Genomic DNA, 16,596 nt, shown 5'->3' on the forward strand with positions numbered 1-16,596 from the left:
ATTTTTGAAAATCAAAATAATTTTGGTCACATCACTACATAGTTCTTATTGTTTATCAGTTACTGAGACATAGACTGAGGCATAGTATGTATTATTTATAATAGCACAATATTGCTGCATAATTGAAAATGATTTTAAGTTATCTGACATATATGTAAAAGTTGTCAGAATACAATCGTGTTTGGTCTCATTTCCAATGAAAGAAACTTACCAAATATAATGGTACTTAGTATTACTTATGGTAATACTTATATAATATTAATTATAACTGTCTGTTTGAATGTGCTGTGGTATGAAGTGCTTTATAGGAAATGTAATAGGTATATATGTAAAATATAAAGTTTTGTACCTTAAATTGTAAAATGAGATTACTGATAAAATTCTTAACATGCAATTTCAATTCAATTGCTTGGTAATAGACAAATATATTTATAAAGTTAGTAAAAGTGAACGTCTATTTGACCTGTCAGTTTACTTAATATACCCGACTTTGTTTATGTTAGTAACCACTTAGATTTAGGTTTAAAAAAAAGAATTGTAAGAATCGTTCTCTGTCTATGCAATGTTTGTCATTTTGTTTGCATACATATTCTTAAATTGTATTAAAGCATTCAAAGCTCCATTCTTATCCATTCCAAAAGGTTTCTCTCTTATAATGTTAGATTTGAAACTATTCCACGTTCGCAGCCGATTAGCTCGCTATTACTCGCGACGATTTTTTGTAAATTATTACTATGTATTTCAAAGTTATTCAATTGTTTGTCGCGAGTAATACCGATTACCAGGTCTCACCACGAGGAGGTTGCTGCGAGCGGAGACCCGGAGGGAGATAGAAGTGGGGTTACTCTATGAAAATTACATTCGAAGTGTTCATTTCAAATATAAATGTTACAGCCTTTGAAAAAAAGCTTCAAAATTATGATAAAAATAATTCAACCATAACACATTTATACATTCTCCTGAATTTGAAAATGTTCATAATTGGATTTTTAATAGAATCTGTTCTACATTATAAATATTTCTTCGAATATGAGTGTTCCATCTTCTTAAAAAAAAGATTCGAAATTACGAAGTACACCATAATCTCGAAAAGTTTTCTCAATTTAAATTTCTATAGCATTGCCAATTTTTCAGATTTCACAATCGTTTCAGGAAAATGCTTTCAAAGTTTAAATTTCGAAGGACCAAAATCGATTTTTTTTGCTTTAATATTACCAGACTGCCCTCTCGAATTAATCCAACAGACAAGTTTATAAATATTTGAATTTATTTTCTGCAGTTGAAAAACAATTTCGATTCGTTGTTTCAATTACAATTCTTCTAATTTACAATTTCGGTTTAACTTAATATTTACAGAGAGAAGAATTGAAATTAGAAGCAACTTGTTCTAATAATTCATATTTTTCAGTACTGCTCGAAATATTCGAGAAAAGTTCAAGATCACAGTGTATATTGCACATTCTTGGGACGATACGAATAATCGCGTGCTAAACACGACTAGACGCGAGACCCTAATGAACATAGTTCGTATAAAATGATACAATTTGTGCATATAAACAAGAAAGTCTAAGATTGCAACCTAAAAGATAGAAACTTTCTAATATGTGCTTTAGAAGTTACATTATTTAATACAACATGATTCCTGTTAGCACATTCTGTAACGAAATAGCTTCAAGTGCAAAGGATTAAAAATAGTAAACAAAATGATGATACGAGAAAAGTATGATTTAAATACAGTTAACGAAATTAAATCATGGTGCCAATTAATGACTAATTACGTCGAGTACTCAGCGGTATAATAGTTTTATGCGCACCTTTTGTCGCGCAACACGTAGCTCAGCTAAAAGCGACTGCGTATTTCTGTAGCGCGGTCAGGATTTTTTAAATTTATATTTACACCCTTAATTATGTACAAAAACGTATTATTTTTGTTTGAAATAATCTATTAAAATGTTGGCGTTTAATTTGATAAACTCTGGCTTGGTTTCCGCCCAGATAGCCAGTCCGTGAAATATATAATCAATTTCTGATTCTATTTCACTATGTTGCGAATCCGTGTTTTCTTCTTTTATCACTATGGATTCTTCTTTCTCACATTCGGAAATCCATTCCATAATGTCATTCTCATTAATTATTTCACCAAATTGTTGCATATCTTCTGATATGCAGTCATTTGAATCCTGTCTTTCAGAAGTGTTATCCAAAGACGATCGACATAAAATATGTCTCCACAAATTTTGAATGGTTGTTGCTGTTATCATGTCCCATGCCTCTGCAATCATATCGATGCAGTCTTTTATATCATAATCCAAATAAAATTGTTGAACTCCTATGTCATGCTGCAATACCCGACAGAGTAGTTTGTGCCTGAATAACTTTTTGCATTTGGTAATTATACTTTGGTCCATGGGTTGCATTCTTGAAGTTGTATTGGATGGTAGAAACATTTGCTTAAATTGACAATCTTCCAGTGCTTCTTCAGAGAGTATGAGTCCTTTCGAATTGTTCACTAACAGTAATACTTTCCCTACGCGATTCTGTTGCACCTGGTATTCCTTTACACTCTGTTTAAAATAATTGGTGTACCAATCGTTAAAAATAGGTTCAGTAATCCAGCTATTTGGTTCATTTTTGTATACCACTGGCAAAAGTTGCATACAATGTTTTAATGCTCTTGGATTTGCATATTTGTGTACAAAGAGGATTGGCAGTTTGTGCGCGCCAGTAGTATTGGCACAAAGTGCCACAGTGATACAATCTTTTTTTATTTTTCTGCTGTTCACCCATTGTTCACCTTCATGAAGCAGTAGTCTTTGCGGAAGAGCTTTCCACATTAAGCTCATCACATCCATAACATAGACATCATCTTCAAAGATATCTTCGTCTGTTAATATACGATTTAATTCCTCTGGAAATTTCTCTGGAGCAAATGCATTCACGCCAACCCACTCTCGGTAGACACCACCAAGACGTAAATTGTGTCTTCTCTTAAAACACTCGAGCCAACCGTTGCTCGCCACAAAATTTGAGGGACCACCGAATTCTATATGCAATTCCATCGCTTTCTTCTGCAAGAGATTATTCGTCAGAACATCTCCTAACGCTCGCCTCTCCATAACCCAGGTGTACAATCGGCTGTCAACAATTCCGTGTAGCACTGGTCGAATTCTTTTCGAATGTAAACAACTAGTACAATCCGAAAATTGACGAATCGACGTCGCATTTTTTCGATATTTTTGTATAGTTCTTTTGTGGAGACCATATTCAGCAGCGAGTTTATCCGGAGAGACACCTTCTTCTAATTTCTGGAGAATCTCCAGACGTTTCTCGTAGGTAATTTGTTGTATTTTTCCTGCAGAACTGGACGCCATCTTGACAATTTCTTTTTACATACACCCATATATACTACATTACTGAACTATACTAGCCATTGAGCGCTGAGTTGATACTATCATACTGCGATACTAGCATACTAGCTAATACTAGCATAGCTCAGTGTACTAGACGATTTGACCATAATATGGTCGAAGACAGACGAAAATTATTTTAATAATTTTCATAATAATTATATTCATCTCTCACGAAACATGTAAGAAAATGAAAAGAGTTTCTAAAATAATTAGTTGTAGGCCCCAATAAGTCTAGATTCGTCCCTGGATACATACAGGGTGTCCCAAAAATGTTGTAACACCTTGAAAGAGGTGGTTCGAGAGATGATTTGAAACAACTTTTTCCTTAGCGAAAATGTTGTCCGAGGCTTCGTTGAGGAGATATTAACGGAAAACATTGACCAATCAGAACGCGCGGATACCGTTGGAGCGGCCGCGGTAGCGAAGGCTATGTGCTAAGCGGCCACGCTTGTACGCAAACAAGCGACTCGACGTGCATCGAAGGGCATTGGACACGGCTGCTTAGCTCGTAGCCTTCGCTACCACGGCCGTTCCAACGGTATACGCGCGCTCTGATTGGTCGGGGTTTTCTGTTAATATCTCCTTAACGAAGCCTCGGACAACATTTTCGCTAAGGAAAAACTTGTTTTAAATCACCTCCCGAACCACCCCTTTCAATGTGTTACAACATTTTTTGGACACCCTGTATACTGATTATTCAAAAATGCGATTATATATAAATTATAAAAGAACTTACTTTTAGAGGCTCTAACGTTTATAATAATTTTCAAATGGAAATAAACCTAATATACTCTTAGATAGAATGCAGTAAACCAATGTGGACCAATGAGATGCTTTCACAGTTGCATGGTTTGTTTACCTGTGGTTCTTTGAGTTGAACGCAATATAGATTTGTCGAAGTATCGTTGCTTCGTATTCTCCGTTAAAATGGAAAAATGAAACAACGAGTTTGCTATCTATATGATAAATGAGAAAGGATCTAACGAAGTTTGACAGTTGACAAGTCTTCCTAAGGTGTTATGAAGTGGTATTGTCAGGTGCTACATTCAATTATGTGCATGGATATTTCGTATAACTTGCTGGTATATAATAATAGTAATTAATTATAATACACAGAAATATGATTAATTAAACAAGAAAGTATCGTAAAATGTAATTTATTGCTTGAATTAAGTAATATGACGTGGATATAATAATCAAAAACCGATATCGTTATGGATAATAATTTATCTACTCATGTTTTTGAAACGTTTTAAATTTGACAATTTGTTAAGGTAAGAATAATTGATATCGTGTCACGAAATTCACGGCAGAATCATCAAAATTATACTGTTACAATTGACCGTTTAATTTAGATTAGCGATTTTATAATCATTTACGAAATGGCCTCTGCTATGGAACAGCAACAGCAGCAAACCACCCTAGAATTTTATCAGGCAATGGCTGATTTTAAAAATATGTTTCCACAAATGGATGATGATGTGATTGAGGTAAAATAAATTAATAGAAATATAAAATGAAAGAAATATATACGTAACAATTGTTATAAATCTTTTACATTGGGCATTCAATTTATGTGCGAAATGATTTTATTTAAAATCTTTATGTTACTTACTTTTACTATTTAGGCAGTACTAAGGTCTAATCAAGGAGCTGTAGATACAACAATTGATCAGTTACTTGCTATGAGTACTGACAATGAAAATGAAAAGATCAGAAGTGAATTAGAACAAAATGAAAAATCACCGAGTACCTCTAAATCACCAAAAAAGGACCCTGTTAAGTCCTTGAGAAATATACATAAATGGCAACCTGCTTTACTAGGACCATTACCAGAGACATTTCTTAAACTTTCCCATCAAGTTCCAAAAGAAAAGTTTGATTCGTCGTATTCGACAGATTATTCCATGTTGGAAGATGCAAGAATCGCTATGTTTCTTCAGAATGAAGAATTCATGGCTGAATTACGTTGGAATGAAGATTTTTTGTCAACCTTAGAAAGTGGTACATGGCATACTTTCATAATTTCCATAATTATTACCATTATGTAAATAGCACTTAAATGATTATTTTTTTTTTTAGATGCAAAAATACCAGGAACAAATCTTGAAAAATGCAGTGGTCAGGTTGGTCACGACGATGAGGACCTTTTTAAAGAAAGGCTCAAAAATATGGGCAAAAGTATGAGAGTTTATTTACTTAATACATGCAGTTACTAATAATTATATAATTCTATCATTTTTACTTCGATTATATTCTTGTAGTGTCTCGGCGTAAATTTGCACAACTTACTAAAGTCTTTACACGCAATAAAAAACGAGGAGGAAGGCAGTTACTACCACCGACAGCTTCTTGCGATGACTTACTGGACCCTGAAGAGTCATCTAGATCTCAGTCTTAAAAGTTTTATCATCTTTCTTATTTTATTAATGGAAAACAATTTCGGCATGTGTTATTCAAAAGCAAGGAAGAAGCATATCTAAATTAACGTAATTGAATGAAAAATAAGAAGAAAGATATAGATTGGAATCGTTTTGCCTGTAAAAATTCAGTAAATTAGAAATTAATTAGCAATTCACATTTATGTTTTGTGCAGTAAATAATGCACCAATACTTATAAAGTTGCTTGGATACAATTTGACTTAAAAATTCAGAAAGATCAAAACGCAGAATATAGAACTAATACTCTTAGATATTATATAAAACAAAATGCAAAGCTGCAAAATATTTCGTATTTTAATAACTTATTACAAATAAGTACACTCTCTACATAGTAACAGAACAATAATTACTACAACTATACTATTAAGATAAGGACTTATGAAGCTTTGATGGAAAACATTATTCTTTCTGTTACTGCAAAATGGTGAAATTTATTAGTTTTATGCATGGCATATTGTTTATAAAATTAACCATTATAATGTTGATATTGTTTTAAGAAATTTATAGTTGTTTTTGTTTTATAGAAACTTTGAATGATTTATATTAATTTGAAAGGTACTATTCGTAGTAATTAGTAAATGTTGTTAAAGTATACAGCAAACAATGTTTACAGATATTAAACAAACATAGTAAAAAATTTAGCGCAAGTGTTAAGAGTAAAAATGACAGCTGATATTTGTGATTTTGTATTTAATTTGTAAGTTATAGGAAAATTTACTTGTAAATTAAATATCGTGAAGGACGTCTAAATTCACTAATGTAGAAAAAAAGACTTCGTTTTATATTCCCGTTGCGGTAATGAGTTATATGTATAAGTACATTTTCTAAAATACTCAGTTATTTATAGCTATAGTTGTAAGTGCAATTAATTCTAGTCAGTTCGTCTAGCCATTACTTATTTAAAAGTAAATATCAAGCATTGTAATATTGTTGGTTTAGAAAACATTAATATAAATGAGCATAGTTACTGTTTGCAAATTCAGTGATATGTGCCACAGGCATAAAAATAAATTAAAGAAATACTAAGCTCAAATATACTGATATAAAAACAAACTACACAGTTTTTAGTGATCCTTTGATAAATCAGACCTTCTTTAACATACAAACCTATATCTTTATTTTCTTTGTGGTAATGTATAATAAAGTTACAAAAGGATTATGAAAATAAAATAAAATTTATAATATATGAAATGTTTTAAAGCTGTTTCTATTAGACATACAATTGTATAGTATAATGTACAATTTCGTGGTCTTTAAATCGTAATAGTGTAAATTATCAAACAAAATTAAATTTAAGATTGATCAGCAATCCAATGATGCATTTTATTAAACTTACAGTATTTCTCATTTTAAAGTATTATGTATCGGATTGTTTAAAAAATACTCTGGCCCCAGACAAACTGTAATAGAGTAACTGAAATTCAGCACTCCTTTCCTTTAAGCGTTTTAGCGTTAATGCTCTTGTTTGTTGCAATTTTTCATCTCCGTGATCACTTTTACTTTCTGCAGCTTGTTTTTCAGCATTTATATGTTGTTCAACTGTTTTAAACCAATGTAAACCATCTAGTTCTGATGACTGATCTAACAGAGCATTTATATATGCAATTCCCATTGCAAAACCATCATCGGTAAAAGCTGCACCTATTTGGTTCTTTTTAAACATTTTCTCTTTATTTGATATCGAGTTATCAACAAAACTTAATGTTAACGGAGGTACAATAGCATAAAATTGTTGCAAATGATGCGATTCCGCATCTCGAAAAGCAGAAGCAAACACATCGACGAGAAGTTTGAAATATTGTATACCCTCTGTAAAATTTCGCACCAAATTTGCAATATCATCCTCCAAGCATCTTGCTGCAGCTTGAGTTATTGCACTGTAATTTAAATTTTTGCACAGCAATTCAAATGATACAGACGAGTCGATATTGGGCAAAAACGAAATGGCATTCGAACTCGCATGTAGTCCACCAGATCTGATTAACCGTACATATCCTAACGCATTTCCAATCTGAGTTATTAATTGCCGAAATTGATCTAAATAACTTAAATCATCGGATGTCATACCCAAGTTTCTAATTCCTTTTTGAAATTTTTCTGCCCTTTCATACGTGTAAGGTGTTGCACCATTTTCTCTTTGAGCTTTAATAAACCTTATATCTCGCATTAATCTTGATTTTATATGCTCATCAAAAAGGAATTGCGAAAATGTATGCAGCTTTACACGAAGAAATTGATATACGAAATTAACTGTTGTACTCATAATACCAGTTCCATGTGTCCTAATTGAATTTGCTATATGCCTAATTCCAATGGTATTCAAATGTTTATTATTACTAACATGTTCAATAAAAGTTTGCGTGTTTAGATTATACAAATATTTTGAAACAAATACATGAATGTTTCTCATAATCTCTAAGGCATCTAAGCCTTGTTCCAAAGTTTGTGTAGGTAAATGATTTTGTACAGTATCAAGATTCAGTTTATAATGAGCAAGAGCATGCATCATTCTGTATGTTCTCCAGTCATGTAGTTTCACTGTAGTAAGATTATAAAACATATCATCGAGATAATGTTCAATAAATCTCTTTGCATATATCATATTGTTAGCTAGAGGTAATGGCAGAGATTGTATTACTCTTCCACCATCTTTTACTCCAATAGTAAATGGATTAGTAGAATCCAATTTTAAATGTGCATGAACATGAAGTCTCAAGTCTGTTTCAATCTCACGGCAAACAGGTTCCAATATGGTTTTGGTTAACATTTCTTTCAATAGCACAATTCTTTTCTCCTTCAAATCTAATCCTTCTTGTTCGCTAATGGTACTGTTAAATGCACTAAACAGATGAACAATGTGATTTATATTCAAATTACTATCTGTTACAAAAGAGAAGTAAGCTGGAATTATATTTTGGTGATGCAGCAATATAGAATAATCACAGATTTCAGAAACAATACTATGTAATTCAGCAATGGTGTCATAGTTATCTAACAAAAATCTTAATTTCACCATATCTTCTTCTTTGAATGTATCTGTTAATTGACTAGCACATGCTACAGCACATCTGATTATTAGTCTTCTATCTGCACTTGCTGGTCCATTTAACATCTTCATACTCAAACCTATTAGCGATAATGTATCTAATCTTTCTTTGCTGTAACCTTTATCTTTTTGTATCAAACCTTTCCGTGCATTTTCTAATGCAACTAAAATGTAGTAACTCAGATATTGTAACACCTGACTTTGTGATTGCACTATAAGTGGTCCTAATATATAAAATGTATTTTGTAAAGATTTTTGTACTTCTATTAGCCTACAGATTAACTGAACAGTGTTGCGATTCATTGGTTTAATAAGTGCAGCATGCATATTCATTATAAAAGATATAGTTTCTTTAATTTGTGATAACAAAATAACTAAATCTACAAGTAAAGATTGTTTCTGTCCAATATCTGAAACTTGAAGATGTGTTTTCATCAGAATATGTGGCATTTCGATGCACCATGTCACAGCTTTATGAATTAAATTGTTTACAGTCTGAGATAATTTCTGTATCCTTAAGCACAATATCTTGTCTCCTATTTGGGGAGTAACAGCACTATTACCAGCTTCTTTCTGCAGAAACTCACACAAAAATTTGCTGGGTATCCATATAACGCTTCCAGTTAAAGTAACAGCATAAAACTTTTTATTATTTTCAATTACTCTTTTAAGTAATCTTTTATCGCAGGTACCGAATAATTTCATTGCGACAACAACACCAATGTTTACTCTGATCCAATTTTTATTTGAAGTTATAACGTTGTTGGACTTATTCTCTACATCTAACATTATATTTTTGAGATAACTAGTAATCTGCTCATTCATCATGGCACCTTTATTTATATCCATTACATGTTCAATGGTTCTAGAAAATATGACTTTCTTTAATAAATGTTCTTGTAAGTCCTTTAACAATTTATCGAATGTATGGAGTTTTGATTCCATTATACCAAACTGTGATGGATTATGCATAATAGAACGCACATGTATTCTGTACTTCTTCCATTGTTCCAACAGAGATGGTTGAGATTCGATAATTTCATCCAATGTTAGAACAATTACAAATAAATCGATGTAGTGTTCTATTAATACAGGCAAATAAACCTCATTAGAATGACCTGATAAACTTGATAATTGTTCAGTTGTCAAATGTGCAACAGTCCATACTCTATTCACATAAACAAATAGGTCTTGTAAATCAGAAAGAAGAGATGTAATATTGTTTTGATTATTCTCAATGTCTCTTTCTCCATGTGCGAACAGCTTTTTATAGAAAGTTTTAGCTTCTAGTTCAAGAAGTTTAATTTCTCTGCACATACCAACAACAGCGGCAAGTACTTTTAATAAATATTTATTTTCAATTTTTATTAGATATATAGGATTAACATCTTCAACAGGTTTGTAAACAAGCCGAAGGGGACCTTCTATAAAATATTCAAACGTAGAATCTTTCCTCCAGGTTTTTTCTGATAATTTCTCAAGGAACTGTCCATATTTTCGTAAATGTATTGAACCGGCTGCTTTGTATATGGTCTCGTCTTTCTTTGAGTTCCATGTCGAAGATTCTATCATTGCGACGTCGGTTCACTCTTGAGGTACTAATCAACCTATTTATGTCAAAACGGTGCTTCTATCAGCAAAAAAAGACACTCGAAATATGGTTTTTAAATAAGTGTCATATTCTTTAATAATTTACATAACTTCCATTAGAGTTTTGTACTTTTCAATAGAACTTCTAACAACCTCTTCAGTATTGTTACACACTGTTGTTTTCCACATGTTCACAACAGTCAAATCAAAGGAGATATTAGACGAAATGTTCCATTCATTCCTTTGTATTCCTTCGAAAATATAAAAATTAATTTACTGACTGAACTGCTTGTACATAATTTGATGTAACTCAACTATATATTATATACAATACAATAGCTTTTATTAACACCACGAAAGTGCTTTTATCAGAAAGAGGAGGAAAGTATATTGGTATATAGCAAGGTATAGAATAAATCACAGTGTTTCTCAAACCTCACTTTCTTGTAAATGTCCTCGATAAAAAAAACTGGTTGTCAGTAGAAAGAAAATTTTTGGCGAAATAACTAAAATTTTAGTATACTCGCATATAAAATATGTATTTATATTTTAAAAATTTGTATTTAATTTGTATATTAGAGTTATGTATAATCGTTCAAGAACAGTTATGTCCTGTTTTTAGTGTAGCATATGTTCATTATTATTTATATACATAAATAATAACTTCAGAGATGGACAAAACCCTAGGCTTCGAATAAATCTGAAGTTTGCCGATGTGTTTGTCTCGTTTCCTTCTTTGTAAAATGTTCAAAAGAGAAAACGAGACAAACATATCGGAAAACTTCAGATTTATTCGAAGCCTAGGGTCTTACCCATCTCTGTTCTATTGTATCTGTATCCATCTGGGGGTCGATTCTGTAACTTTTATCGTGGTGAAAATGCGAGCCAACTCACAACTCTTGATTCTGTAACTTTCATGTTATTTATGCTAGTAACAAATTAATTTCCACATCATTCCTAGATGACCTAACTTTTTCCTTAGCGAAAATATTGAAAACCCCGACCAATCAGAGCCCGAGTATGCCGATGGAGCAGCACGTCTAGCGGGTACCCTAAGGTAAAATTAATAATAACTCTAAACTGAGTATGTACATATTCAGTTATACGTATTCAAATTCGCGCGCGCTTTCTACATCGTCCGATGTGCGCGCCACCTGGCGTTGATTCCTTGTACTAGCAACGCTAATGGCGGAACAATCCTATTTGAGACGCTAAAATATGTTTCTCGAGCTCGAATTTGCGCACAAATCTTGTTACAAATATGAAATAAGTGAAATTAATCCGCGTTAGCTTTAGACATTAATTGTTTCGTTGATGAAGAAATAATTCGTGATATTATACGTCCTAAGCGTACCGTTTGCAGCTGTAGCTTGTGTTCACGGAAAAGGAGACGCTTCGAGAACGGACATAGAAGGTACGTTCACCTTTATCCTTCTAAATGTTTATTTTTACACCATTTAAATTTCATGTTTCTTCTTACATCTAATTTTTCCTTTGAAAATAATTAATAGAATATGTGTTGGGTCAAGTTGGAACTCTGAAAAGGATGAATTCATAGAAAAATGGCATTATACTTCTTTCAATCAATTTTTTAACTGATATAACATTTAAAATGTAAGTTGTGGAAGAGGTTCATTTTTCTCCTGACAAAATGATATAGTTCGTATTAGTATATTTCTTACTATTTGATATCTTGGTGAAATAAAATGTGTTTAATATTATCTCCTTTAATGCGCAGTTTAAATTCATTTTTATCCATAAATACAAAAGTGGTACACACTTTGGAATCGTTATGTCATTCCATATTTGTAATTGTAATCATACAGCGATAAAACTCTTGGATCAAATTTTGATGAAGTAAACATGCAGCCAATGTGTATGTTAAATTATTTGCAACGTTTTCAATAACAAACCATCTAGTCCTTCATGAATATTTTTTTTATTCTATTAACCAATATCCTTATATTCTAAATTAGAATAAGTATGTCCAAATAAAGGATTAAGAGCTTTAGAACATAGAAAGGCAAAAACACTTTCGAATGTATAAAAGATAAACAACTTTTTATCCTTTATTTGTTTGATAATAATTTCAATCTGAATTATAAAATAAAATTATATTTCGCATTGCATGAATAAAAGTTAATTTGAATAACTGTTAAATGCAATAATATACAGTATTTGTATTTGTCCATTATTCAAGCAAAGTTTGATCCAGTTCTGGTATAAAGATCAATACTTTATGTAGATTAACATTTTATTGCTTGAATGCTTGTCATTTACAAATGTCAATAATACTTGTCTCATAAAGTTTATCATTCAAAATTTATAAGTATGGATGTCATAATCTTTACACCATTATATCACTTGAATCTGCAATTACATTGTTATTTTAGAACTATATACACTATGCAATTCTAAGAAAGTTAGTCAATTGGATGATACACATTTTTAGACACACGCAAAGGGATATACTTTTGTTAACAGTAATTTAGTTATTTATTACTATATCTTCATTTATGAAACTATATTAACCTCTTGAGGGATGTTATAAATCTATTGTAGCTATATCTTTGTTTTTATATCAAAATTACCGTTACCATCACAGTACCTTTTAGAATGAAAAAATATACAATATTAAAGTGAGCTCGTGTTATGCTATATTTATTTTATCTATTGGAATCGTTTTTACATTAATATTTATTTAATATATTTTATATAATGATGAGAGCATACAATGCTATCTCAACAACAGATAAGAAACTATTGCGTGTCATAGAAAAAAGACGATTAATAGACTATCGCGTGTTAACTAAAATAAACTATATCAAAATTTTGTTGTAAAAAGATTCGAAACATAAAATTCGTCCCTCGAGGGGTTAATTGGTAATTATGTTATCATTCTCGAAGAAGGCCCGCAACTCTCGATAGAAACCTCGAAAAAAAGACAATATTTTCCTGGAATCTCATCGAATAACTACGAAGTAGGGAATGTATACAGTTGGATTTGTGTTATACTGGGTTCAACAAGTAATATTTCGGGCAATCGTTGTTGACTTCGATCAGAAGGCGCGCCCTTGAACGACCATACCAGTTCGGGGAAAGGTCGATTCGAAGAGAACCGGGTATAATCGTCATAAAGGAGTTTGTTTGTTTGTGATAAGCTGCCTGGCTCTACCACAGGGTAACAGATACGATAACAGGCTCTATGAGGCCCATATATGCGACCAGTTGAAATGGGAGCATAGCGTGTCTCTCGATTTCTCCGTCGAAACGTTCCTGGAATCCTTTCTGAAATAGTCCTCGATCTATCGATGAACGACCCATGTCGGTTCTATGCAGTAACCTTTAAGCCACCATTCTATGTATAATTGTTACCTTACGGGAGGCTTTCTAATTTACGTGCGGTTAGAATGCAGCGTTATAAAACCGTTTGTGTTCCCTGGAAAACAATTATTACAAACTGCTTGGAAATATTGCGATATACATATTTAGAGCTGTTGCAACAACTGAAAGGCTCAACCGCTTAAAATTCAACTCGAGTACAACTCGTTTTTAACCGACTTCGAAAAAGGAGGAGGTTACTCTATTCGTCATGCTTTTTTTCTTTTTTCTTTTAATGTCTGTTTCCCGATTACGCCGAATTGGCTTGACCAATCGCATTGAAACTTCGCGCATCTGATGGTGCATCACTGCCACTTGGTCCCGTAAAAAAAAAAATTGACCTTGGTTCATTTTCATCATTTCACTTATGTTCGGCCTGAAATCGATGAAACCCTTTACATTTTGCTACGAGGCAGATTTTCGCGAAGATCACATTTGCAAAAATGTATGAATTTAATTATTTTTTATAGTTGTTGTTATTGCAAAATTCCTATTATATGATGTAACTCGGCAAGGAATTAACCGATCAAGATGGAAACTTCCACATTTAATGACAAATATACAGAGTGTCCCAAAAATGTTGTAACACCTTGAAAGGGATGGTTCGGGAGGTGATTGGAAACAACTTTTTCCTTAGTGAAAATGTTGTCCGAGGCTTCGTTAAGGAGATATTAAAGGAAAACACTGACCAATCAGAGCGCGCGTATACCGTTTGAGCGGCCGCGGTAGCGTATGCGCGCGACCGCTTATCGCGTAGCCTACGCTCAACGGGCATACTCGCGCTCTGATTGGTCAGGGTTTTTGCTTAATATCTCCTTAACGAAGCCTCGGACAACATTTTCGCTAAGGAAAAAGTTGTTTCAAATCACCTCCTGAACCATCCCTTTCAAGGTGTTACAACATTTTTGGGACACCCTGTATATCGAAACGATTGTTTCAAGTGAAGTAATTACAAAATGTATACAATTCGGAAAATAAAATAACATTAAAACATATTATCTTAATTGTAAAAATAATAAATATATTATTTTGTAATTCCGAGTATAAAAAGGTAAATAAAATATACTTGTGATTCTAAGTAAGATTTAAAAATTAAATATCGAATGTCTTTTCTTTGGAAAATATACGTGCAGATATATCATGCGAATATTGTAATGGAAATAAGCATTATGTTATCGAACAATTGATGATGCTGTAGTTCACTTAAAAGGTGCTCGTTCACCACAGGATATGAATGCCTGCTTAAAAGAAATGACACATGGTCTGCTAGGATGCATGTTTCAGACTCGTGACTCACGCTGCCAGGTGTTCTTCTTCGCACCCCAAGTAGCATCAGCAGGGAACGTTTTCCTTATGGTTTAGGTTTAGAGTTCCAAAATTTCAAAGTCACTAATTAATATACTAGCTTTTGCTAATAAATAGTATTTTTGAAATTTTATTTTATGAGAAACATTACAAAGTAAACAAATTGGCTGTACACATTGACTGACTCATATTTAATGCTTTAATGTAACATACTTAATTATTTTATTTTACATTGTAAACGAAGTTATAAAGCGGCAAAATGAAAATTGTCAAGTGTTGAAATATTAAAGTTGCTCACTGTACGTGTACACGTACTACTATGTGTATTACGAACACACTACTACTATTATGTATTACGAACACGTTTTAGAAGAATCGTTTTAAGCGACGCAATTACAAAATGTAATTTAATCATAATTATTTTATCTTTGCATTCCAAAAGAAATATAAAGTGTTATATAAAGCGACAAAGCGAAAATTGTCAAGTGTCCAAATATTAAAGTTGCTCATTGTACAAACATATAATGTATACTGCTACGGGATATACGAAACAAAAATGCGAGCAATATCGCGAAATTCTTGAAAAAATGATAAGTTTTTAGATAAGATTTCGGTATTTCCAGTGAAAGTGTTAAAGAGAAATAAATGAAACCTTTGGTGTATAGAATTTAGGAGATCGGGGAATTCACAAAATGTTTGAAATGGTGGGAGACGGGAGGGAGTAACGTATTTTGTTGAGAGAAACTCGTATTGTGCGACCAGCTGGATTCTTACGGATTTATTCTTGGAAATGAACAAGAATAACGTGTCTTAGGTACGCGCCTGCCTTTCTCTCTCTCCATCTCTCCTTTTCCGTTCTCTCTAGGCCTCCGTGTGCCTTCCTTCTCTCTTTCTCTCTTGTCTCTCTTTTTTCGTCTCAGAATTCTCCATCAATCGTCAGATACGACTATCACTTTCTCTTTCTCTTTCTCTTTCTCTTTTTCTCCCGGGAACCATATGAATATTCTCAGATGCACACAAATTTCGCTGCACATTCGAAAACAGTCAACAAACAAACAATTACCTTCGATATTTTTACTCGATCCACCGATTGTAGAACACCGTCGTAACCAGAGAATACCAATTATTATAAATATAAATATGTACTCTGTGATACATCTTATTTACCTCGACAAATGCTTTCGATTAACATCTATTGGACTACGAGATTATTAGCTTTCTCTTGTTAAATAACTGTTTTCCTTTTTTTCTCGCAACGAATGGGAAATGAAATTCTTCCTTGAATTCCTGGCACATATTGTCATTTCTTAATTTTTCAATCGTTGTGCTCTTCCAAGTTTACCTAAGAAACCTTAAAAAACAAGATTGAAACGTATAGAAAAATATGCTTCGAATATACTTTTGCGTAGAATATTGTCATTT

General features: G+C 32.5%; 4 protein-coding genes across 4 annotated transcripts in view; 2 read left to right on the forward strand and 2 right to left on the reverse strand.

The window, feature by feature from the left end:
• Positions 1–119: 119 nt before the first annotated feature.
• On the reverse strand, positions 120–3,559 carry LOC128876040 (jerky protein homolog-like). Its single transcript, XM_054122143.1, has one exon. The coding sequence runs from the start codon at positions 3,369–3,371 to the stop codon at positions 1,923–1,925; it is 1,449 nt and encodes a 482-aa protein (XP_053978118.1). The 5' UTR covers positions 3,372–3,559; the 3' UTR covers positions 120–1,922.
• Positions 3,560–4,264: 705 nt separating this feature from the next.
• LOC128875013 (CUE domain-containing protein 1) lies at positions 4,265–6,480 on the forward strand. The gene is made up of 6 exons (XM_054120291.1): positions 4,265–4,447; positions 4,527–4,684; positions 4,766–4,900; positions 5,039–5,414; positions 5,493–5,591; positions 5,675–6,480. Exons 3-6 carry the CDS (start codon positions 4,793–4,795, stop codon positions 5,809–5,811), a joined length of 720 nt encoding a protein of 239 aa, XP_053976266.1. The 5' UTR covers positions 4,265–4,447; positions 4,527–4,684; positions 4,766–4,792; the 3' UTR covers positions 5,812–6,480.
• A 145-nt stretch (positions 6,481–6,625) lies between these two features.
• LOC128875012 (WASH complex subunit 4) lies at positions 6,626–11,084 on the reverse strand. Its single transcript, XM_054120290.1, has one exon. It carries the CDS (start codon positions 10,468–10,470, stop codon positions 7,210–7,212), a length of 3,261 nt encoding a protein of 1,086 aa, XP_053976265.1. The 5' UTR covers positions 10,471–11,084; the 3' UTR covers positions 6,626–7,209.
• Positions 11,085–11,703: 619 nt separating this feature from the next.
• The window catches only part of LOC128875556 (uncharacterized), a 21,858-nt gene continuing 16,965 nt past the window's right edge, over positions 11,704–16,596 (forward strand). The window contains exon 1 of the mRNA XM_054121223.1: positions 11,704–11,902. The gene's annotated coding sequence lies outside the window, so the exon portion shown is untranslated. The remainder of the gene's footprint in view (positions 11,903–16,596) is intronic.

The sequence above is a fragment of the Hylaeus volcanicus genome, chromosome 4 (assembly GCF_026283585.1).
Source record: "Hylaeus volcanicus isolate JK05 chromosome 4, UHH_iyHylVolc1.0_haploid, whole genome shotgun sequence".
Classification (NCBI taxonomy): domain Eukaryota; kingdom Metazoa; phylum Arthropoda; class Insecta; order Hymenoptera; family Colletidae; genus Hylaeus; species Hylaeus volcanicus.

What these genes read in the sequence shown, in the direction of transcription:
- LOC128876040 (XM_054122143.1), bottom strand. Translation starts at nt 3,371, where the DNA reads ATGGCGTCCAGTTCTGCAGGAAAAATACAACAAATTACCTACGAGAAA.
- LOC128875013 (XM_054120291.1), top strand. Translation starts at nt 4,793, where the DNA reads ATGGCCTCTGCTATGGAACAGCAACAGCAGCAAACCACCCTAGAATTT. An exon ending in TTTGTCAACCTTAGAAAGTG is followed by an intron (nt 5,415 to 5,492) that starts GTACATGGCATA and finishes TTTTTTTTTTAG; the next exon opens with ATGCAAAAATACCAGGAACA. An exon ending in GCTCAAAAATATGGGCAAAA is followed by an intron (nt 5,592 to 5,674) that starts GTATGAGAGTTT and finishes ATATTCTTGTAG; the next exon opens with TGTCTCGGCGTAAATTTGCA.
- LOC128875012 (XM_054120290.1), bottom strand. Translation starts at nt 10,470, where the DNA reads ATGATAGAATCTTCGACATGGAACTCAAAGAAAGACGAGACCATATAC.